Source organism: Balaenoptera borealis (assembly GCF_965194805.1).
Source record: "Balaenoptera borealis genome assembly, chromosome: 7".
Taxonomy (NCBI): Eukaryota; Metazoa; Chordata; class Mammalia; order Artiodactyla; family Balaenopteridae; genus Balaenoptera; species Balaenoptera borealis.
This window is the reverse complement of record NC_138864.1, coordinates 106,382,569-106,405,097: the sequence shown is the minus strand read 5'-3', so window position 1 is coordinate 106,405,097 and position 22,529 is coordinate 106,382,569. Positions and strand designations below refer to the sequence as shown.

At 58.3% G+C, this 22,529-nt stretch overlaps 1 protein-coding gene across 3 annotated transcripts; it reads left to right on the top strand.

The window, feature by feature from the left end:
* Positions 1 to 553: 553 nt before the first annotated feature.
* Positions 554 to 17,891, top strand: IMPDH1 (inosine monophosphate dehydrogenase 1). Of its 3 annotated transcripts, XM_082400065.1 has the most exons (16): positions 554 to 807; positions 4,904 to 5,002; positions 7,118 to 7,166; positions 10,650 to 10,751; positions 10,895 to 10,969; positions 11,277 to 11,483; positions 11,635 to 11,722; positions 12,557 to 12,756; positions 13,402 to 13,492; positions 13,719 to 13,814; positions 14,804 to 14,947; positions 15,042 to 15,186; positions 15,503 to 15,646; positions 15,800 to 15,883; positions 16,455 to 16,471; positions 17,142 to 17,891. In XM_082400065.1, exons 1-16 carry the CDS (start codon positions 638 to 640, stop codon positions 17,240 to 17,242), a joined length of 1,812 nt encoding a protein of 603 aa, XP_082256191.1. In that variant the 5' UTR covers positions 554 to 637; the 3' UTR covers positions 17,243 to 17,891. The 3 variants fall into 3 exon arrangements, with proteins under 3 accessions (XP_082256191.1, XP_082256192.1, XP_082256193.1); XM_082400066.1 differs by lacking the exon at positions 16,455 to 16,471 and having other exon boundaries at positions 558 to 807; XM_082400067.1 differs by lacking the exons at positions 554 to 807; positions 16,455 to 16,471 and having other exon boundaries at positions 4,664 to 5,002.
* The last annotated feature ends 4,638 nt before the right edge of the window (positions 17,892 to 22,529 follow it).

Below are 22,529 nucleotides of genomic sequence, written 5' to 3'. Positions count from 1 at the left end.
TTTGTTCCTTCCTCAGGTAGTGGCGGGTAAGGGCTAAGGAAAATCTGTTTTCCTGCTGTCTAAAGGAGTGTGTTGAGCAGGCAAAGGGGGCAGTAGGCAAAGGAAGATGGATAATCTCCCCGCCTATCTTGCCCTAGCAAGGTAGGTCTGCCGCTGGCCGGTAGGAGGCGATTCAAAGGACCGTGCCTTCGTTCGCAAGAGGCAGAGGCGCCCACACAAGACGCGAAGAAAACTCCGGCCGCTGATAATACTCTGCGCTCTTTTCTGGTTTTCCTTAGAAGGGGCCAGGAGAAACTGGAAGGTCCGGACGGCGGGAAAGGGTGGAGGTCCTCTGCAGTTCCACTTCCGTCTCCCAGTATCCTGTGGCTGATCCGGGGATGGTAGAGACGGGCTGAATCTGGGCAGCCGCGTAGAGTGGCCGGTGGGAGTGCGTTGCCAGCGCGGAAAGCCCAGCGGACTCCCTCCCCCGAGCGACCCGGTCCCCGGGACTCGAGTCCCGCCCCCGGCACGCAGGCCCCGCCTCGGCGGCCCCGCCCCTTCCCCGGACCAGACTGGGCTGCGCTCACTCCCTAGCCCGGGCCGGGGAGCCTCTAGGCGGAGAGGCTCCCGCCCACCCGCCCTGAGCCGCGGCGTCCTCATGGAGGAGCCGCGCGCTCCGCCAGCCGGGTCGGGGCCGCTCCCACCGCCGCTGCAGGGAGGCGGAGCCGCCGATGTTCCGGAGCCCGGAGCCCGGCAGCACCCGGGACACGAGACGGCGGCGCAGCGGTACAGCGCCCGCCTGCTGCAGGCCGGCTACGAGCCTGAGAGGTGACGCCCAGGGCAGAGCGCGCGGGGCGCATCCGGGGCGGGCGCGGCGGCTCTGGGAACCAGGCAGCGCTGCGGGGGAGGGGAAGGGTAGGTCCCACCACCCATGCCTTCTTACCGCCTCAAGCTCTAACTTCCTGAAACCGGGCTCAGACGCCCCGCACCCAGCTTTGGTTGGGGGATGCAGGCGGGCACTGTGGAAAAGGTTCAGCGCTGTGCTGCACCGGGGAGCAGGTCGGAAGAACGATCGCTAAAATTTTAGTCCTGGATCTGACCTCAACTACACACCCGAGCCAAGTGGCTCCAACTCCTGGGGTTCAAACCGAGCCTATTGAAGTCCATGTCCAACTTTGCTTACTCCTCCTTAGCCGTTTCCTCCTAGAACTATCTTCAGAGTCTTCCTGGCAGGTGTAGGTGACCAGATGGAGGGCCTCCTCGGAGTCGAGTGAGGACACCGTCCCCTCCTCACCATTCACTGAGGTCTGATGAGGCGGCCAGTGCAGCTCACCCCAGGGTCTCTCCTAAGATTCAAAACCCCCTTTGCCCTTACCCTGCTGGGGTCTGTTAGGGTCCCTGGAGGAAGAGTGGAGGTGTTGATCTGGGTCCCAGGGGACTGACTGAAAAGGAGACAGTGGCTAATCTCTGGATTGTATCGCAGCTTGAAATGCAATCCCACTGTCCTTCCGGTCCAGAGGATTTGGACTTCTTTCCCTGTCCCATCTGTTGGTGCTCAGCAGCTTGGGGAGGTGACCTGGAAGCTGGGTTTGAGGGGGGTGGGGTGGGCGGTGGTCTGGGGGAATTAGCCCTGCAGCTCTGCCCAGGGGTTGGCCTCTTATGTAAGAACTTTTAACGGCTTAAGGGGCTGCTGGGTGAAGGCTGGCCCCTCCTGCCCCCGCAGGCTGGCTCTCTAGAATTGACTGTGGTTCTGGCAACTGTATCCTTCCTCCCATCCTAGAAATCCAGCTACTGGGGCTCAAGGTCCAGGGCAATAGAGAGAAGCTACAGGAGGTGAGGGAGTGTGCTGGGGCACACGGGGCCTTGATGGAAGCAGTGCCGTGGTTGGAGAAGGTACTGCAAAAGTATCATTTCAGAACACCAGGAACATCCCTTCTCCAGATTGTACTTCTGCACCTGTACTATCCCCACACCCCCACCAGACTCTGAAGAGCCTGTGTAAAACCTGAGACCCAGCCAGGTGGTGTAATGAGATTCAAAACCTGCTGGCTAGACCTCCATCTGCCATCACTAGCTTAAAGCTGTGGGAAGAGGACAGGGTTCCATGAGAAGTCTAGGTCTGAGGCCAGAGTTATTGCTCTCTGGCTTGAACTTGGGCAAACTATGTCCCCTAACCCAGGTCAACAATGTTATTAGCACTCCCCCACCCCACCTCTCCCCTCGGAAGTGTTTTGAAATCTTGTCCTTTCAAATAGCCCCAGACTAGAAAGAGACCTCTGGGCTCCCTGCCTGGATATGGGTGCCCCCCCCCCGTCCTAAGGAAGGGGCTTGGGTCTGTTCTGTTCCGTTGCCCTCGCAGCTGCTAGGTGTGGAGCCTCAGGGGACCAACAGCCCTTCCTCGAGCTGAGGAGGCCACTGGTTGCCTGGTGTCTCCTCCCCATGGAGGAAGCAGTGGGGGGAAGATCAGGAAGAGGGAGGAGGAAAGCTGGGGGGGGGATTAACAGTTTCTGGAAGAGGACAGCCTAACGCAGGGCTGAGCTCAGCAGCTTAGAGTAATGAGGAGCCCTGACACAGGTCAAAGCAGGAGGAGGTGTGGAGCAGCAGGAGACGGGAGTGGGGCTGTGAGGTCTGTGGCCACCGGGAAGAGGACTCTCCCCACAACTCAGCCTGGCAGCCTCCTCCTCTGGTTCTGAGTTCTACACTGGGGCAGGTGTCATACTAAGGTCAACTGAGATGGCAGAACCCAGCTGCTGTCCTGGGCCCCAGCCCTGGTGGAACCTTGAATAGTACCCTAGTTGCAGGAGATAGTGACCCAGAGCAGGTCCCTCAGAGACCCAGGGAGACCACAGGGGCAGCCCGGGTGCTGTGCCTGCAATGCTATCCTAGCCCCATCCTTCTATGGCTAGAAAGGTGCCCAGGACAGCCCTGAGTGGCCAGGTGCTTTCTGTGGCTGGTCTCACTGCTCTGCCTCCAGGTGGCCAGTAGGAGGTCCTAGTGCTGGTCCCCTCAGGATGACCCTCCTCCCCATATGGCTCAGGCCCTCTGGATGAGTCTGTGAGTGCAGAGGGATCAAGTACGTCTCAGGCATCCCTAGCAAGTTGGCCCCAATCCCCACTCAGCAAAGAACCCCAGCAGGCCCTCTCCCCCACTTCTCAACACCAGAGGGCCTCCAGAGGCCCCCATCAGGAGCCTCCTTGGGGCTCCCTGGGTAGAGAGGGAAGCTTGGGCGCCTGTGATTTTTCTGGTCCCCCCACAGTAAGAAAGAGGGCACTGTGGACATCTGAGCCCCCTGCAGCACTCTCGGCCTCATGGGCCTCATCACCCCAGCTCTGTGGGAAGCCTCCCCTCCCCTCTGCACACAGATGGGACAGGCTGTGTTTTCCTGGCAGGGTCCCGGGGCGTCACGGGGGGGGGCTGGGCATCCCAGGGAGTTTCCCTTGGGCCTGGCTGCCACCACACTGGGGAGAGGTAAACAAACCCAGCCTCGAGGGCTGGGGATGGAGGGAGTACCACAGACAGCCACCTTGCCAGGGAGAGGACTGTGTCCCTGGCCCAGCTTTCCCTCACTTCACCAAGAAATGAGCCGTAGGGACCATAGGAGGACAGAGGGAGGAGAGCGTGGCATTTGGGCCTGGGGCAGAGGGTGTGGGGGAGGGGTGGAAATCCGCTTTCTGGCTTCTGGTCAGGCAGTAGCGTTAGTAGTTCTGGTCACGCAAAGGGGGAGGGTCTGCCCCCTGACACCCCACCTCCTCCCATGTGAGTCAACTTGCTACCTAATCTTACTACCTTCATGTAGAAATCTGGGTCTTGCTGGACATCCAGGGCCACCAAATGTCTGCTTTGGGAAATTCTCAAAACTTCCCTAGCCTCTGCCCTAATTTATATGTATACATACTTGCCTAGGCCAGGCCTGTGATCCTCCCTCACCTTCCCACCATGCTACCCTCCCAAATAAAAGCAAACTTTCCCCTCTGGGGTTAAAACCCACGGTATCCACACTACTTTTTGAGCTGGGGATGAGACAGGATGTAAGACTGAAGCATTGGATCAGGAGTCAGGTGTAGTACCTGTCTCCAACCCCTCCTGAACTGTAGATTCTGCATCTGTAAAGCAGGGGTGGGGTGGGACACCTAATAATTGGCAATTACTAGATTGTAAATGTGATCATTTATGAAAAACGCCTGTAAACTGCAGAGGGCTCCAAGGCCACCCAAAGGTCAGGGATTGTCATTGTTAAGGATGCCTGACCCCTAGGACTGATGCCCGGTTGTGGGGAGCGCGGGCGGGTACACTGCCCGGAGGGTACAACCTCAAACTGCTGTGTTGGGGAGCTGTCAGCCCAAACCAGTTCCTCAGGGCTCCAGGCCCTGGTTAAAGTCTGAGCCTTAGTCTTGGGAAAGGTAAACCATGTGAGAGGTAACCCTGGGGCTGGGGAGTAGGGCCAGGGGAGACTCAGGCCGGCGGGGTCGGATGGCTTGGGGTGGCCCAGGATGCTGGCGGGCCTGGTGGAGGCGCTGCGGGGAGCCTAGGAGGCGGGACGTGGAGCGGCGGAGGGGGCGTGTCCCGGCCTGGCTCAGCCCCCTCCTCGCGTTGGATCCACACGTCCTCCCCCGCCCCGGTCCCGAGTGGCCGCTGTGCCACTGCAGGCGGCCCTGGGCGTGCGCGCGGCGGCGGCGGCTGGGCCGGGCTCCGCGGGGCTCTTTGTGCTGTTCCGGGCGGAGGCGGCGGGCTCCCGGGGGAGGGGCGGGAGGGGAGGGCGGCGCCCTTGGCCCGCCTCGCCGCTGCCGCAGCCCCCGCCCCCGGCCCTCCCAGCCCGCGGCGGCAGCGTGGCCGTGGCGCGGCGTCAGCAGTAGCAGCAGCGGCAGCAGCGGTAGCGGGGCGGCCCGCGCGGGTGTTTATGTCGGGTCGCGGTGTCTCCTGGCAGCATGGCGGACTACCTGATCAGCGGCGGCACCGGTTACGTGCCCGAGGATGGGCTCACTGCGCAGCAGCTGTTCGCCAACGCCGACGGCCTCACCTACAAGTAAGCGCTGGGGGCCTCGGCCCTACCTGGGTGCGCGCACTAACGCGCCGTGACCACCCCCCCCCCCCGACTCCCGGCCCTGGCCCTGCACGTGCACAGCTCCCCCCTTGGTGACGCCCGCGTCCCCGGCCCGACTCGAGCGACTTGGGCGGGGGGCGGGGGGGGGAGGGCTGGGCAAGGGAAGGAAGGCGGCCCGCGCCGAGAGCAGACGGACGTGGCACAGCGACATCGCGGCCCTCGGTGCCATGCCCCGTTTCTGGCTAGATCCGGGTCCTGCCTGCCCCCTTCCTCCTCTCACGGGCATCTTGGCCGCATGGAGGGGCCTTGGGGCGTGTGGGAACGCGAGATGTGGGAGTAATGGAGACTTTCCAGACCTTGGTCCACGACACCCTCTCAACTCCCAGCGTCACCACGAGGGCAGAGGGGGCCCTGGAGCCCAGCTAAGGCAGCTGCTTGGGTGTTGCCCCCAGGAGATGCCCAGCTGGGCAGTTGGGATGGCTCTTTTTTTCCACTGTCCAGTCCAGTCTTCTTTCCATTTGTGCCCCTGGCTGCCTACAAGTTAGTACTGGTGCCCCCCAGGCATGAGTATTCTTTGACTATCACCCACCCAAGCCCACCTCACCCAGGAGTTTTGAGGAGGGCAAGACCTATCCATTTGCCTCTGGCTTAATGTGCTTTTCCGTGGGCCCTGGGCCAGTTGTCCTGTTGGCTGCAGGCCTGGCACTAGCTCTTCTTGTGGCTGCAGGACTGTGTCCATGCCAGGAAAGAGCATCAGGACCTGGGACTGGGGTGGAGTGAGGATGCTGGTGAGCCAGGAGCATCCCTGCCCTGTCTCCTGCTAGTTCCTGCCTTTGCCTGTAAGCACTCCTGCTTGGCAGGCGGTTTCCCTGGACACCAGGATACCCAGTCAGTCCTGAGGAGTGTCTCCTCTTCCTTGTCAGAGTAGCTGGGGTGTGGGCCAGGTGAGGGGTGTATATAATACCTAGAAAATGCCAAGGGGCCCAGACTCCAGCATTTCTTCCCTGCCTCTAAGTGAGCCACAGAGGCCTCTTCACTGTACAGAAGAAGGGCTGCCTAGGGACAGGGGCAGTGAAGATTCTTTATTTCTTTGGTGGTCTTTGATGAGGGGGGATAGAGTATCTATGATATAGTTTCCATGGAGTCTCCCAGGGAAACTTCCTAGGGAAATTGTTCTAGGCCTTGGGGCAAATTAAAGACCCCACCCCTCCCATCCACCCTATAGCTTTTCCTTCCTGCCCTGGGGTGCCCGATGGCTTTGCTTAGTCTGGTTGGGGCTGTTCCTGAACACCATGGGGCATGTGCTTTTGGTTGTGTCTGTCTAGGCCCTGTGATTTCAGGGAGATTGAACCCGTCGGGGCTCCTGGGCAGTGGCACTGTGCTTTGCCTTACGCATGCAGGCCTGCATTCCCTTTCCACGCTAGTGTTGGCCACTACCGTGCTTTGGCTGGGCCTCCAGTGTCCTGGTCCTAACTATAAGGCCCCTTCCTCCCCTTTCCCATCCCAGGCCATGTCTGTTGGCTGCTCCCGTCCAACTGGGCAAACCTTTACCAATGCCTGCTCTGTCAGAACATGCCCCGCACTCAGCCCCCTGGGGTCCCCCTGTGCTGTTCTGAACCCTGTGTGACTCAGCAGCCCTGGCACTGGGCTGTGCAGCTTGTCCTGTGCTGTGTGGTGTTCATGCCATGCTGCCCTACTAAACTGTTCTCAGGTGTATTCTGTGTTTATTTATTGTCTCCCCCTCTCAAGATCGAGAAGTTTTCAAGGGCAGGCACCTTATCTGCTGTGTGCTGCATTATGGGAACGTCTAGGTTCCTAGACGAACTCTGAGCCCTGAAGACAATGGACATTTGGGGCCAACTGCCTTGGTGGCGCCCTAGGACCACAGAGCTTACGCCACCTTTGGCTCTAGCTCTCTGGGCTAAAGTCGACCAGATGCTAGCGAGGGGCATGAGGGTGGTTCAGCCCTGACATGGCACAGGGCTCAGAGGCTCTGCCCATCTCCCCACCCCCGTGCTGCTTCCCCTGGCGTGGCAGGCCCTGCCCTTTTCAGGGACTCCTCCTCACCCAGGAACAGTCACTTTCCTCTCTTCACAGCGATTTCCTGATTCTCCCAGGATTCATAGACTTCACAGCTGATGAGGTGGTGAGTATCTCTTCCACTGATGGGGTAGAGGGGATGTGTTTGTGGTGCCAGAGGCTGATCTCTTGCTCAAGGGCAGGGTGTGGTAGAGACTCTTTCTTTCTTTCTTTCTTTCTTTCTTTCTTTCTTTCTTTCTTTCTTTCTTTCTTCCTTCCTTCCTTCCTTCCTTCCTTCCTTCCTTCCTTCCTTCCTTCCTTCCTTCCTTTCTCTCTTTCTCTCTTTCTCTCTTTCTCTCTCTCTCTTTCTTTCTTTCTCTCTCTCTCTCTCTCTCCCTCTCTCCCTCTCCCTCCCTCCCTCCCTTCTTTCCTTTCCTTTCCTTTCTTTCTTTCTTTCTTTCTTCCTTCCTTTCTTCCTGTGTTTGGCCTTCATTGCTGTGCGCGCAGCCTTTCCCTAATTGCGGCTAGCAGGGGCTACTTGCAGTGCAAGGGCTTCTTGTTGTGGTGGCTTCTCTTGTTGCGGAGGACAGGCTCTAGGCGCGCGGGCTTCAGTAGTTGTGGCACGCGGGCTTCAGTAGTTGTGGCTCGCGGGCTCTAGAACGCAGGCTCAGTAGTTGTGGCTCATGGGCTTAGTTGCTCCGTGGCATGTGTGATCTTCCCGGACCAGGGCTTGAACCCATGTCTCCTGCACTGGCAGGCAGATTCTTAACCACTGCGCCACCAGGGAAGCCCAACTTTTCTTTTTTTTAAAAGCTACACCTTGCCTCTTTTGCAGCTTGTGGGATCTTAGTTCCCCAACCAGGGATTGAACCCGGACCCTCAGCAGTGAGAGTGCAGAGTCCTAACCACTGGACCACCAGGGAATTCCCGGGAGAGACTTTCCTTGGGAATGTGGTGGATGTAACCTTTAGTGCTGTCGGAGAAACTGGCACAGTCAGTGGATTATGCCTAATGGGTTAGAGACAGCTATGGGGATTTGGGGGTATCCTGAGAGGGGGGCCTGGCCTGAGGCCAGAGGGCTCACTGACAGAGCCTGAGGTGAGGTTCAGAAAGGCCCAGGGAGGGGGTGGGCAGGCACGTGGGTGTGGCTGCTTTATTACTTACTGGATTTTGTCTGAAGTGCTAAGCAAAGACATCATAGAAGCCAGTAAGATTATGGAGACTTTGGAAGAGGTGGACAGACTTGTTTGTGGATCCATGATATATAAGAACTGGCAAGAGGGTTTGAAGAAGTTAGATTATGGGGGTTCCCTGGTGGCACAGTGGTTAAGAATCTGCCTGCCAATGCAGGGGACACAGATTCGAGCCCTGGTCCGAGAGGATCCCACATGCCACGGAGCAACTAAGCCCGTGCGCCACAGCTACTGAGCCCGTGCATCACAACTACTGAGCCTGCGCGCCACAACTGCTGAGGCCCATGTGCCTAGAGCCCGTGCTCCGCAACGAGAGAAGCCACCGCAATGAGAAGCCCGCACACTGCAACAAAGAGCAGCCCCTGCTCACCACAACTAGAGAAAGCCCGCGCGCAGCAGCGAAGACCCAACACAGCCAAAAATAAATAAATAAAATAAAAAACATTAAAAAAAAGAAAAAGGACTTCCCTGGTGGCACAGTGGTTAAGAATCCGCCTGCCAATGCAGGGGACACGGGTTCGAGCCCTGGTCTGGGAAGATCCCACATGCTGTGGAGCAACTAAGCCTGTGCGCCGCAACTACTGAGCCTGTACTCTAGAGCCCGCGAGCCACAACTACTGTGCCCACGTGCCACAACTACTGAAGCTTGCACACCTACAGCCCATGCTCTTCACCAAGAGAAGCCACCACAGTGAGAAGCCCGCACACCACAACGAAGAGTAGCCCCCGCTCACTGCAGCCAGAGAAAGCCCGTGCAGCAACAAAGACCCAACACAGCCAAAAATAAATAAATAAATAAATATTTTTAAAAAAAAAAAGAAAAAGAGATGAGATTTAAAAAAAAAAAAAAGAAGTTAGATTGTGGACAAATACAAGGAAACAGTGCCTCCCTTAACTGGAGGGGCTCAGCAATAAACCAGGTGAATGACCAATGTCCTTTACACAATTAACATATGACAAACCTACAGGAGCCCAGGGGCTAATGCTGATGGGTGTAAGTCATTTCATGGAAAAGTTAGATTATTCTATCATGAATTAATACACGTTAAAAAAAAAAGTTTTTCTGTTGCTGTTATCATTGATATGTATTCAGGTCTGATTGTCATGAAATGCCAGAGGGCCCGAGTGTCCCTGGATCACTTATACGTTGGGGAAGCTCATGTCCAGCCTGTGTAGCCAGTGCTGACACAGACAGATTTTTCAGGGGGAAATTAGGACTATTCTGGATATTCCCCTTGTGACAGCAACCAGGAAGCCTTCTTGGTTTGGCTGTTCAGTTTCTGAGCACCCTGGCTTTGTGCCAGATCCTGGGCAGGGTGCAAGGAAAAGAGGGCTGGGAGAAGCCCTCCTGGCCGTCAAGGGTCTCCCTGTCCTGTGGCCTATGTCAGGAGGCTGTGGCTCTTCTCCTGTGCTAGGATCAGAGAGGAGAAGGGGGAGTTTTCTAGACTGCAGGGCCAGGGTTCTCAGCCAGAGTCTGGGAATGGACTGCAGGGGCCTTTGTGTCTCCAAAAAATTATATAGCAAAGTCTGTGTCTGAGGGTTTTGTGGGCTAGGATCCACAGCTGTTGGCCTGAATCTCAGAGGAATCTGTGATCTGGCCTTGGCTGCCACTCACAGGCAAATGCTTCCTGAATATCCTTGCAGTCCTGAGCTCTCCCTTGAGCTGCAGACCCTTAGTCACCTACTCCCGTGGATTGGATGTCTAATAGACTGCTTCCCACGCCTCCACGTTCCCAGTGCCCAGCATCTCCCACCTGGACCTGTCAGCAGCCTCCCTGGTGGTCTCTCTGTTTCACGCCTTGTCACCTGGAATCCCATCTCCACATTGGAACCCGAGTGACCTCTTTAAATCAGATCATGTCTCTCCTCCGCCTGAGGTCCTCCAGTGGATTCTCATCTGAAAATTGAATGCAAGCTCCTTTCAAGGCTGCATATCCTTGACCCGCCCCCTGCCTCTCAGCCCTCAGCTGCTGCCTCTTTCCCTCCCCTCCACTCTACTAGCTTTTCCTTTCTTAAACGCACCTCAGGGAGAATTGGAATCAGAGGCGGGGTTTCACACACAGCTCCCTCAGCCTGGAACAACAGTCCCTCTTTGGGGACTTCAACTTGATGAGTTTTCATTTGTCGCCTCCCAAGAAAGAGGTTTCCCTAATCCCCACATTCTTTCTCCAGCGGTCACTTTGCCTCGTTGGTTTCCTTTGGAGCCGTCATCCCAACTGGAATCACCTTGTGCACGTTTCGTGTGTGTCGTCTTTCCTTCCGAGTATAAGCTCTGCAAGAGGTAGCAGAGACTCATCCACCTCGCTCACTGCTGTATCCCCAGGGCCTGTCCTGGTGCTAGGTACATGTAGCAGCTCAGTAAATGTTTGTCGAATGAATGATAAAACTTTTCACATAGCCTGTGTCTCCATCTTCAGGACCTGACTTCAGCCCTGACTCGGAAGATCACGCTGAAGACGCCACTCATCTCCTCCCCCATGGACACTGTGACAGAGGCTGACATGGCCATCGCAATGGCTGTGAGTTGAGCACCTGGGTGGGGACCCCAGGGCCAAGAGGACCGAGTGGGGTGGGCGTCAGGAGGAATTGGAATCAGAGGCGGGGTTTGCAGAGTGAGGAGGGCTGGCCCCCTGGCTCTGACCATTCTTCCCTTCAACCCCAGCTGATGGGCGGTATCGGTTTCATTCACCACAACTGCACTCCAGAGTTCCAGGCCAACGAGGTGCGAAAGGTCAAGGCGAGTACCAGGCCCATCCTGAGAATGAAGATGCCCTCTGGCAGCCTCCGCCTCACAGGCCCTCCCAACCTCCCATTGCCAGCTCTGCGGGCCGGTGCGCTCCCTGGCTGGTGGCTGTGGGGTCTTGTCTGCCCTTCTCCACAGTGGGAGCGCAGGGCTCAGCCCTCGTTTCCCCACTGGCCTCTTGCCCCGTGGCGGGCCCTGGCTCCCCTGTGGCACAGCCAGGAGACCCTCGGCCCCCTGTGGCCAGACTGTACACACCTCCAGCTTTCTTCCAGCCTTTTCCTTCCCCTGTCTCTGCCCGCAGAAGTTTGAACAGGGCTTCATCACGGACCCTGTGGTGCTGAGCCCCTCGCACACCGTGGGTGACGTGCTAGAGGCCAAGATCCGGCATGGCTTCTCTGGCATCCCCATCACTGAGACGGGCACCATGGGCAGCAAGCTGGTGGGCATCGTCACCTCCCGAGACATCGATTTCCTCGCCGAGAAGGACCACACCACCCTCCTCAGTGAGGTACCCGCGGGGCAGGGAGAGCATGGCTGGGGCAGAGAGGACCGCACGTCCCGGGGCCTCAGGCCGGTGCCTGTGACCAGGGACCAGAGGGAGGCCTGGCTCCCTTCTCTCTCACCTGCCAACCTGCAGGCAAATGTTCCTGGCCCCACAGGTGATGACACCGCGGAATGAGCTGGTGGTGGCTCCAGCGGGTGTGACACTGAAAGAGGCAAACGAGATCCTGCAGCGCAGCAAGAAAGGTACCAGGGAGGAGGTGGAAAATGCAAGAACCCCCCCTCCCCCAGCCCAGCTCCCTGTACCCCCAGAGCCCCCTGTTCCTTCACAGCCTTGCAGGTTGTCCCTGCAACTAGGCTGGGCCTCAGGGAAGGCTTGAATAACGTCAGGCTGGAGCATGACTTCTGAGGTCTTTTTCCTGACTCAGGAAAGCCCATCCCTTATTTGGCATCTTCACAGTATATTTCCCAAAACGACTAGTCCTGTGAAACACTCATCATGAAAAAAGGGCTCCGTGTTCTTACAAGTCTGAAAAACGCTGCTTTCTGTATTCCCCATCTTGCATAAGGAATTGTATGTTACTTTATCAAAGGCTCTGAGAAGTCTTGCGGTTAAATTTATTTGACATTGAGGCTGTTGACATAATATCCATTAGGTCCCTGTGGGACCCACTGGGAAATGCTCCCCTGGCCCATACTGGATTGTTCTCTGGGGTGGTGTTGGGCAGGACACACGTTTCGCCCTGCAGGATAGCCTCGTGTTTGTGCCCTAGCTGTGAGTTTTTTGACCACTGTGGCCTGTGGCCCTTCAGAGGAAAGGCTGCCAGTGCTCAAGGGCTGCCCACCGAGCCTGGCCAGGCCACAGGGCAGGAAGAGCTCCAGGAACTGGGTTTCTTTGCTTCCTGTTCCTTGGGCAGAGAGCCAGGTCCCTAGGAGCGCTTCCTGGGTGGGTGCTGTCACCTAGTGGTTGGTTTGGGTACTGCAGTGGAATCTCTGGCCTGGTCCATTTTCATTCTCACTAGCCCCCTACCCCACCCTCAGAAGCCTGCTCCTTCAATTCACCCCTGCGTTCCTTGTCAGGGAAGCTGCCCATTGTCAATGATCGAGATGAGTTAGTGGCCATCATTGCCCGCACTGACCTGAAGAAGAACCGGGACTACCCTCTGGCCTCCAAGGATTCCCACAAGCAGCTGCTGTGCGGGGCGGCCGTGGGCACCCGTGAGGATGACAAGTACCGCCTGGACCTGCTCACCCAGGCGGGCGCCGACGTCATAGTGCTGGTACGGACACTGCCCTGGAGCAGGGGCGGCTCAGTAGAGTTGAGGCTTATGAAGACCAGCTTCACCTCTAATTAAGCCCGGGGTCAGAATTGGGAGGGTCACTGGTACTCTGACAGCTCAGAACAAACTGTGGACCCCTCTGGGGGCCCTTCGCACTCATAACTTGACCCTAACAGTTACCACTCACGTGCAGTGAGCACCTCCCACTTGCCAGGCGCTGCACTAAGGCGTTCATGCAGATGAACTCAGCCCCCACAGCAGCCCCCTGAGGTACAATCTCCATGCCCACTTGTCAGAGGGGGAAACCGAGGCTCAAGAGGTTAAGTAATTCTGTTTGGTTCGTGAGTTGGTGGGAAGTGGATACGACCACAGGCACCATCTCTTTGCTGTGAGAACCAGTCCATATTGTGGGTATGAAAGGGCTTTGTCTGCTCTGAGACTCTATGTTAGTGGTGCTTAACCTTTGGGGGAAGGCAGGCCCCTTTGAGACTCTGCCGAGAACTGTCCAGTGTCTTCCCAGAAAAAGACAAAGGTGTATCCTCATACATCTTTGATACAATTTCAGGATTTGTCCACTTAAGACCCCTTCCCTCGGTGAGGATTCTCAGCCTCCAAGCCTAAGCTTTCCTGTCGCCCTTCTCACAGGACTCATCCCAAGGGAACTCTGTGTATCAGATCGCCATGGTACACTACATCAAGCAGAAGTACCCCCGCCTCCAGGTGATTGGGGGGAATGGTGAGTGCTGGCCCTTGCCCCCTCACTGTGTAACCTTTCTACGTCCTTTGGCATTCCCTGGTGATGGCATCGCTCTTGGCATGGAGGGGCAGGGAGCTGAATGAATGGGCTTTGGTCACAGCAGGTGAAGGGGAGGTGTAGACTGGGGTCCCAGGAAGCCCCCGGGCGGGGCAGGGGCAACCCATCCTCACACTGTTCCTCCTCTCCCACTCCCCCTCCCCCCCAGTGGTGACAGCAGCTCAGGCCAAGAACCTGATTGACGCTGGTGTGGACGGGCTACGTGTGGGCATGGGCTGCGGCTCCATCTGCATCACCCAAGAAGGTGGGTGTCAGTAGGAGAGCGAGTGACTGCCACTTAGAACGCCCCAGTCGCCCTCCACAGGCCCTGGGGCCTCAGTCTCGCTCCACAGACGCATGCCGGGTGCTCAGTCAGCCAGGCCCCTTTCTGGGGTGGTGGGTTCGGGGGTGACCCAGGCTCAGACTCGGCCTGTCTAGCCCACTGACATGGGGGGAGGCAGGTGTAAGATGAGGTTACCGTGAGTTTGGGGTGTGTGTGCCAGTCTGCTTCTCAGATTCTGGTCAAGGAAGTCTAATCTGCAGGCCCAAGACTGGTGCATCTGGCCCCTTGGTCATGTCTGGTCATGTCTCCCAAACGCTGAATGACCCATTTGGTCTTCTCTGCCCAAAACATCTTCCCAGTTTGGTCTCTAAGCCTCTGCTTTTAACTGTCTGCCTTCGCATTAGCTGACCCCTGAGGTGAGATGTGGGCCTTCTCCACAAATTAACAAATGTTAATTGAGGACCTACTGTGTGTCAGGCGTTGTTCTAAACCTTGGGGTGCAATAAGAACAAAACAAACAAAGGTACCACCAGAGAAGTTTTTTTTTCTCCTTTATCCAGCCTTGCATCCATCCTTAGATAAGTGCTGGTTCCTTAGAATTCTCACTTAGAAATGTAACACTTAAGGACCTTGGACAATTAAACTTAAAGAAATGCAAGCCAGTATCCCAAAGGAGGCTGTGAGTACCTAACTCTAGTAACTTTGTAAGGGAACTAGTGCCTGGAGAGAGGTGAGGCTGAGGGCAGTACTGATGCTGCCCCCGGGGTCCCCGTAGTGCTCTTGTAGGTGGGGTGGTCCAGGTTCCTGGAGTGCGTTCACCTAGTGTTATTTGCTGCCACTTATTTTTTTGCCGCATTAACATCCAGCCCTGTCCCTTTTGCCAAGTGGAGGTAGGGCACAAGGAGAAAGGGGCCTGTACTGCACCTGGCTCCCGTTGCTGTTGACGCCTTTATCTTGTGTACCGTCCCCAGTGATGGCCTGTGGTCGGCCCCAGGGCACTGCCGTGTACAAGGTGGCCGAGTACGCCCGGCGCTTCGGGGTGCCAGTCATAGCCGATGGTGGCATCCAGACCGTGGGGCATGTGGTCAAGGCCCTGGCCCTCGGTGCCTCCACAGGTGAGGGGGCAGGTCTGCCGGCGATCGGGCAGGCCGGTGGGGGGCGGTGGGAGGGCCATGGGGCTAGAGGCACTGACCCCCCCGACCACTGCAGTGATGATGGGCTCCCTGCTCGCTGCCACCACGGAGGCCCCCGGCGAGTACTTCTTCTCGGATGGTGTGAGGCTCAAGAAGTACCGCGGCATGGGCTCGCTGGACGCCATGGAGAAGAGCAGCAGCAGCCAGAAGCGCTACTTCAGGTGCCTGCCCCCAGCCCTGGCCCCAGGCAGAGCAGCTCCCAGCCCCTCAGGTCCACCCGAGCCTTTGACTGCCCAAGGTGGCACCCAGTCTCCACATTACAGTTCTGGAACCCAAGGCACAGGGCCCAAGTTGCAGACCTGGGATGGTGCCGGGGCCACCTGACTCGGAATCCATGCTTATTTATGCTGTAGTCCAGGGAGTGGCGGCTTTGGGGGTACTTCTGGGTGGTAGCCCCTCTGCTGGTACCCTTGAGAGGTGGGGTGGGGTCCTCTGAGCCATGGGTGGCAGGGCTCAGTCTTCCCGCCTTCCGTGCAGCGAGGGAGATAAGGTGAAGATCGCGCAGGGTGTCTCGGGCTCCATCCAGGACAAAGGCTCCATTCAGAAGTTCGTGCCCTACCTCATAGCGGGGATCCAGCATGGCTGCCAGGATATCGGTGCCCGTAGCCTGTCTGTCCTGCGGTGAGTGCTGTGACTAGAGGGGCAGCAGGTGGGGGGCATCAGGGAGGCTCCCGGCGCCCCCATATTTCCCATTTCCTTTCTCTCTCTCTCTGTCTCTCTCTCTCTCTCCTCCACCCTTGGTGCCCCTGACCTGCACCACTTCCCTGCCTGCAGGTCCATGATGTACTCAGGGGAGCTCAAGTTTGAGAAGCGGACCATGTCAGCTCAGATCGAGGGTGGTGTCCACGGCCTGCACTCGTAAGTGTGGCAGCCTCCTTGCCCCAGCTGGCTGGCACTGGGTCAGGCAGGTGGGGCCATGGTTCAGAGGCTGAGCCGAGGTCTCAGGGACCCCAAGGACCATCTGCACCAGGGATGGAGGCTGCTGCAGGATGACCCCCATCACCCTCTCCTACAGGGCCCAGCCCACCCTTGAACCCTGTCCTTTAGTCCCCACGCAGGCAGGCCCTCCCATCCCCTCGGGCATCTCCCCCGAGCCGGGCATGGGAGATGCGGCCTCTGGCCCCTCCTGGGCTCCCCAGCCCTTGCTTGCTCAGAAGCTTGGTGGCTGGTGGCAGGGGCTGGCGGTGCTGGGCTCTGGCTGGTGGCGGCACCAGGCAGGCAGGTGGAGGCTCGGGGCATGAGCCCTTGGCGGGGAGAAGGGCAGAGAGACAAGATGCCAGGGCCGGCGCTGGGGCGACCGTGGGCGGGGGCAGTGCTAGTTGGCAGCAGTAGTTGCAGGCATGCGGCCCCGCCCTGGTCGAGAGGGCCTGTCCCCCCAGGCATAGGCGGGCATCTAACCTGTGTCTCTTTCTGCCCCATCCTCCCGTAGCTATACCTTTCTGCCGTGTAAGTAACCGCGCTGCCCGGGCCAGGCGTAGAGTAGAGCAGGGGCAGTCTGGGTGGGGCCTGGGCTGGGGCGGGGCGTTGGGTTGGGGGCGTGCTGGGGTGTAATCATGGGACATGGGCCCTAGTACTAGCATCATGCTTGGGGCAGCTGGCGGTGGCCCCTCCTCCAGAGGAACCATCCCCTCCCGGGGTGCAGAGAGATGTCCCTGACCACAGGCCTGAGGCTGTCCTGTCTTGGACTGGACCCAGTGACCACAAGGGACCTAGGCCACAGTGCCTTCAGGGGTGGGGTGGAGACGTGGGAAGCAGAGGCTCAGATTGGCCTGACCTTGCTCTGTGAGGATGGGCCGTGCCTTCCTGAGCTGTCTCTCCACCCCGGCACTGAGGACAGTCCACCAGCTGCGGCTGTGGCCAGAAGGAGCATGGCTGTCCCTGGGCCTGGCATGGTTCTTCCGGGAGCCTTGGCCCGAGGCGGACAGAGGCACGTGGCCTGCTTCTCATTCCCTCCGCCCCCTGCGGCTGAGAGGCAGAGGCTTCTGCAGCTCACTGCCTCTCCTGAGTCTGGGGGCCGCCCGGCGGCCCAGGGCTGGCCTGGGCAAGGGGGTCTGGGGAGGTGAGGCCACCTTCCCACATACCCACTCTCAGTTTCCCTCTTGCCTTGTGCCCACAGTTATGAGAAGCGGCTGTACTGAGGATGGTGGTGGAGGCCGAGGCGGCGGAGGGGTCATGCCCCAGGGTCCCCCTTTGGGTACAGCCTCCCTCCATAACTGAGTGGTCCACAGATTTGCACTACTGGTTCCCCAGCTCCTTTCCAGGGAGAGAGGAGGGGAGGCCCCGAGGGTCTGCGGCCCCTCCCTGGGCTTCCCCCGCAGAGTCAGGACTGCTCCCAGGCCGGGCTGCCCTGGGAGCCCCCCGGGTTCCCCCTTCTTCAGTCCCCCTGAGCCCAGCCAGCCTGGGCTCTCAGGCCCTGCGCCTGCCTCAGGTCTTTCTTGCTGCAGCCTGCTCCGGCCCGGCTCTCACCCCTGGGACAGGTGGCCCCTCCTGGCTTCTCCTGTAGGGCACCTCCCTCCCTAACCCCCATCCCAGAATTGGTGCTCTCCTGGCTCTGCCTCTGGCCCCTTCCCGGGCTGCTGCCCCCTCAGCCATGTGGCACTTCTGGGCTCCTGACCTAGGCCAGAGGGAGGTCTCTGCCCCCTACCCCTGGCCCTGGACTATCCAGGCCCTGCTCCTCAGGCCGCCCCATCCCTGGCCCTGGGGAGGAGGCTGCCCATCATTCCTGACTCACCCCCATCCCCAGGTGTACCGTTCCTGCCCTCTCCTCTCAGCTGCAGTTGAAGGCTTTAACTTTGCACACTTTGGGGTCACAGTTGCGTCATTGTATGTTAAATAATCTGAATAAATCAAGAGGTTTCAACGCCTCTGCCATCCTGTCTCTGTCCCTTGTCCACTGGACGGCTAGACCCTCTCCTGGTGGTAAGCTGGAGCCCAGAGCCCCATCAGAGCCGGGCCGCGGGGGGCGCCAGGCCGAGCCTCCCCGGGAAGGTGGTGAGAGTGCTGCGGCACTCCAGGGGGTGCTGGCGCAGGTGGGCCGCGTGGCGCGAGGTCTCCCAGGCCTGCGCCCACACCGGCTTGCCCAGCTGCTGCCAGCTGGCCAGCAGCTCCTGCAGGCAGGCCCTGTCGCAGAGGGGGTCATCGTAGCTGTAGAAGACTAGCGTAGAAGACTAGCCTCACGGGCGGCTGCCAGAAAGCGCTCACCGCAGCCTCGTGATGCTGAACGGTGCAGCTCGCGCACAGGTGGAAGTAGAGCATGGCTGTGGCCCTGACCACCAGGCCCAGGGCCTGCGGTCTCATCAGCTGAGACACACCTGTGGGTACCAGGGAGAGGGGGCTAGCGGCCATTGTCATGTGTGGCTCGGGACCCGCCTCCTGGTGGGGACAGCACTGACACGTGGGCTGCTGTGTATCCCTAGAGTTGGGGGTCCTGGGATGTTCACACTGCCTTCTCTGCCTCTGTTGTAGTTGGGCAGCGGGCACCCAGCTGTCCCACCAGGTACAGACACCATTCGGGGCAGAAGCAAGGAAGATGGCCTGGGAATGCTCTGGTGGCAGGAAGCAGAGGGGGCAGAAGGCCCTAGTTGTGGGTAGTGAAGAGCTGGAAACACCCCCATGACTGTCAGGGAGGGGCTCCCTCAGCCCACTCTTGGCATCCTGGGCCGGTAACTGCCCTCTCCCAGGCCCTTCCTAAAAGAGCCACGTGGTCTGGAGTCAGCCTCTCTCTGTGGCATTTTCCAGCTTTGTGGCATCTTCAGGGATGAGAAGGAAAGTGCTGGACTGTTGGGTGGGTTCAGAACTGGTTCAACAATGGCTCCAGGAGTTGTTGCCAAGTGACTGGGTCATCGAGAGTCCCCAGAGGCCTTGTGCCCTGGGATCTGTGGCCTTGGTGAGCACCTAGGAGTCTGAGGTGACCCAGCTGGGTGGGAGAAGGATGTCTGGATACCAGGGGATTGTAAAAGATGAGAAGGGATGGACCAGAACGAGGCCATGTTTCATGGTTTGTCTTGCACACTGCTTTACAAAAACCGTACAGGAAGCAATTTGACCAGCAACTGAGATGGAAAAGATCTAAGGATTTTTAGAGAAATGCCAAGTCACTCTGCATGAGTTTTCCTTTTGAACTAGACGTAGTTGGTCAATTAGAGCTGAGGAATAGAATGGGTTACTTTGTAACAATGACCTTCCTGTTACTTGAGGTATGTTAGCATTAGTTTGGTCCTTCTAGAGGAAGTTAGAGCACAGTGGTCCTCAAATTGTGGTGGGTATCAGAATCACTTAGAGAGCTTAAAAACCGAGAGGCCCAGGCTCACTGAAATAGGATAGGGTCTGGGCCTCTGAATCATCACTCAGCATCAGGTGATTCTGATATTTACCAAAGTTCAAAAATCACTGTTTTAGAGGAAACCTGTGCATCCAGTTACAGTTGGCCCTTGAACAACGCGGGGGTTAGGGGTGTTGACCTTCCACGCAGTCGAAAATCGCATATAACTTTATAGTTGGCTCTCCATATCTGCATATCTGTTACACATCTGCAGATTCAACCAGCCTCAGATCCTGTAGTGCTATAGTACGTATTTACTGAAAAAATCCCCATATAAGTGGACCTGCTCAACAGTTCAAACCTGTGTTGTTCAAGAGTCAACTGTACATGATTTCTGAGACTCTGCAAAGCATGTGTCCTAAGAAAAGAATTTCAGAAGGCACAGCACCTACTTCATGGCCTCACTGTGGCGATTATGTGAGTGAGCATGGAAAGTTATAGGCGCTTAGTAAATTAGCCTTAATAGAGGCTGCAGATAAAGGCATGCCAGGCTGGACCCAGACAACACAATCACTCTGGGTTGTAAATTCAGCCACAGTGGGGGAGGCCCAGATGGGACAAAACAACAGATGCTCCGGGTAGGAAGGCCACATCAGGTGAACGGTCAGAGGAAACCCAGAGCCACATTTAGGACAGATGCAGATTGCAGACCCCTTGGTCGGCAGAACTGCCTGTCCGCCTGGAGTCCAGCCTGGTTTGTGTGGCCCAGGTGCCCCCTCACCCTTGCCCCGCACGCTCACCCAGCGCCACGCGGTCCAGGCTGCCCACCACCAGGCTGTCGGAAATACGGCACCTCAGGCACTGGGCCACGCTGCTGTGGCGTCCCAGGTCCTGGCCCCTGAGCAGGAGCGTCTGTGCAAAGGTATTAGCCACCCAGGGAGAGCGTGTGCATCACCGGTGGGCAGCTGGCCAGTGGCCCAGGCCCTCACAGCAGCGCCAGCACTCGGGCAGCTTGCCCCAGGCCCTGGCGCGGGCACAGGAAGCGGCTCAGCACACTCTCCACGGCCAGCACGTCGAAGCCGCAGGCCAGGTAGAGCTGCAGGTATTTGGCCTGGGCAGCTGGCTGCGCCCCCAGCCATAGCAGGAGCAGGAGCATCGGGCAGGGCCCCGGGGACCCTGGGGCCCCGGCTTGCAGTACAGGTGGATGGAGCGGAGAGCTGGGTCGCCGTGACATCGGTGGGGAGCAGCGGGGCCGTGGCTGGTGCACCCGGGAGGACAGATGAAGAGTGTTGGGTGGCCCTCAACCACCTTTCCCCACACATCCGCTCTCAGATGGCACGACTGGGTAGCTCAGGAGAGGTCGGATTAGCCCTCTGAGGGCCCTTTAAGCTTCTGTGGTTCTAATGCCAATCAGGAACTGGGCAGCCAGCCCAGAGAGGAGGGGTCAGCACCCCAGCTGCGTGCGACTCAGCTGCCCTCAACCTTTCCCTCCACCCGCTCCGCTCACACCGGAAGTGCAGTCTGGAGAGGAGGCGGGACCAGCCCCGGGGGCTGGTGGGGAGGCAGCGCCCCGCTCCACTCTTATGAAGAGCTTTTTGCTCCTTCAGGCTTTGCTCCAGGCTTGTAGGGCTACACATGCCCCAACTCCAGCATCTCTGGTCCCCCCTCTGCTTTACCCACAGGCTGCCCCCCATCTGGAGGTTAAGGGGCTAGTTCTATCCACCCCAGTGCACCCCCAGACGCCCTTCTGCCTGCAGCTGAGGGGAGTTTGGAGTCAGGGCATCTGGTCAGAGGGTAGTGCCAGGGTCAAAGGATGCAACCTCTCCTGGGCCCCTGCCCTACCACCCCGCTCGCTGTACCTGTTGTCTTCAGGGCAGTGCCCCTCACCTGCAGGGTTTGGACTCACCTCCGTCAGCCTCCTCCTTTACCTTCCTTGCAGCTCAGCTCAGGAGGGAAGATGGGCGGGGTCAGGGAGACCTTGGTCCCCAGCCTGCAGCTCCACGGCCTCTTAAGCCCATTGGCGACCTCAGCTTCTGGGCTGGGAGCCAGGGTGTCTGGCTCCCAAGGCATCCACATCCTCAGCGCAGTTGAAGTCTGGGAGGAGGCATGTGGGTTGCAAGGTGCAGTATTACCCTGGGACGGGTAGAGACCAACCTTTCCCTCTCCGTGTGCCTCTTCCTCGGTTTCTCTACTTGTGATCCTAACCGGGGAAAGAGGAGCACCCCACCCCCCCAGGCACCCCAACAGCTTCCTGTCTTTTGACCCCACACGTCAGCTGCTCCACCTCACCCTTCACCTTTCAGGGCAGGATGACCTCAGGATGGCCAAGCACAGGGGCTGCCTCAGGCAGGAATCCAACCCAGGAGACCTTGTCTCTCATAGCAGAGGGCTTTTTGCTTCTCCCTCTTCTGCCCCTTGCCCCCGGGAGTTCCCTTGGAGGCAGGATGATCTGAGGCTCCAAGGGGTTTGTCTGACATGCTATCAAGGTAGGTAGGGAGGTTCTCCCCTGAGAAGAAAAGAGAAGTCAGGACTAGGGCATCAGGGGCTGAGCCGCTGGAAAGGAAGAGGGAGCCAGGAGGGGATGTTGCGTAAGGACCTGGCCGTGACCCTGCACGTCACTCTCCCACCCCCAATTTTAACCTCTTCCTCCCCACTGCTCCCTCTTGGTGGAAAGTGGACTAATGAGAAACAAAACGTGTGTCTGCACTGCGGAGTCCGAGCTTCAGGAAATCAATTGAGGGGAGGGACTTGTTCGGACCCCACACTACCAGAGCCCTCCCCCGTCCTCGTCGTTGTCCGGGAAGGACGTTGCTCCCACTCCTCCCTGTGGTTCACAGTGCTTCCAACTCCTTTCCATGCCTCTGGTCTCTGGGAAAATCTAGGGACAAACAGTAAGAAGGACCTTTTATGGTGGAGATGCTGTGAGGAGAAGAGGGCCGGGGCAGAGAGTGTTCTCTGCTAGGGGATGCAGGACTCCCGGGTCTGGGTGCTTTAGGAGCAGTGCGGCACTGCATCCAGCAGGTGGCGCAAGAACCCAACGACCTGTGGGACCCCAGGGAACCCCGAGTGGGGTAGTTTCCTGGGCGACCGGCAGCCTTTCTGAAAGCCCTGCCCTTGGCAACCATTCCCTGGTTGCCCGCGTCCACAGTAAAATTTGGCTTCTGAAGGACAGGATGGGGGTAATATAATCTAATCTCTCAGAAAGGAGAGAGGCTGGCTGGGGGTGGGGAAAGGAGTCTGAAA

Coding starts and splice junctions, on each gene's coding strand:
- IMPDH1 (XM_082400065.1), top strand. CDS start 638: ATGGAGGAGCCGCGCGCTCCGCCAGCCGGGTCGGGGCCGCTCCCACCG. Junction 5,003..7,117: donor GCCGACGGCCTCACCTACAA/GTAAGCGCTGGG, acceptor CTCTCTTCACAG/CGATTTCCTGATTCTCCCAG. Junction 13,493..13,718: donor CCAGGTGATTGGGGGGAATG/GTGAGTGCTGGC, acceptor CCTCCCCCCCAG/TGGTGACAGCAGCTCAGGCC.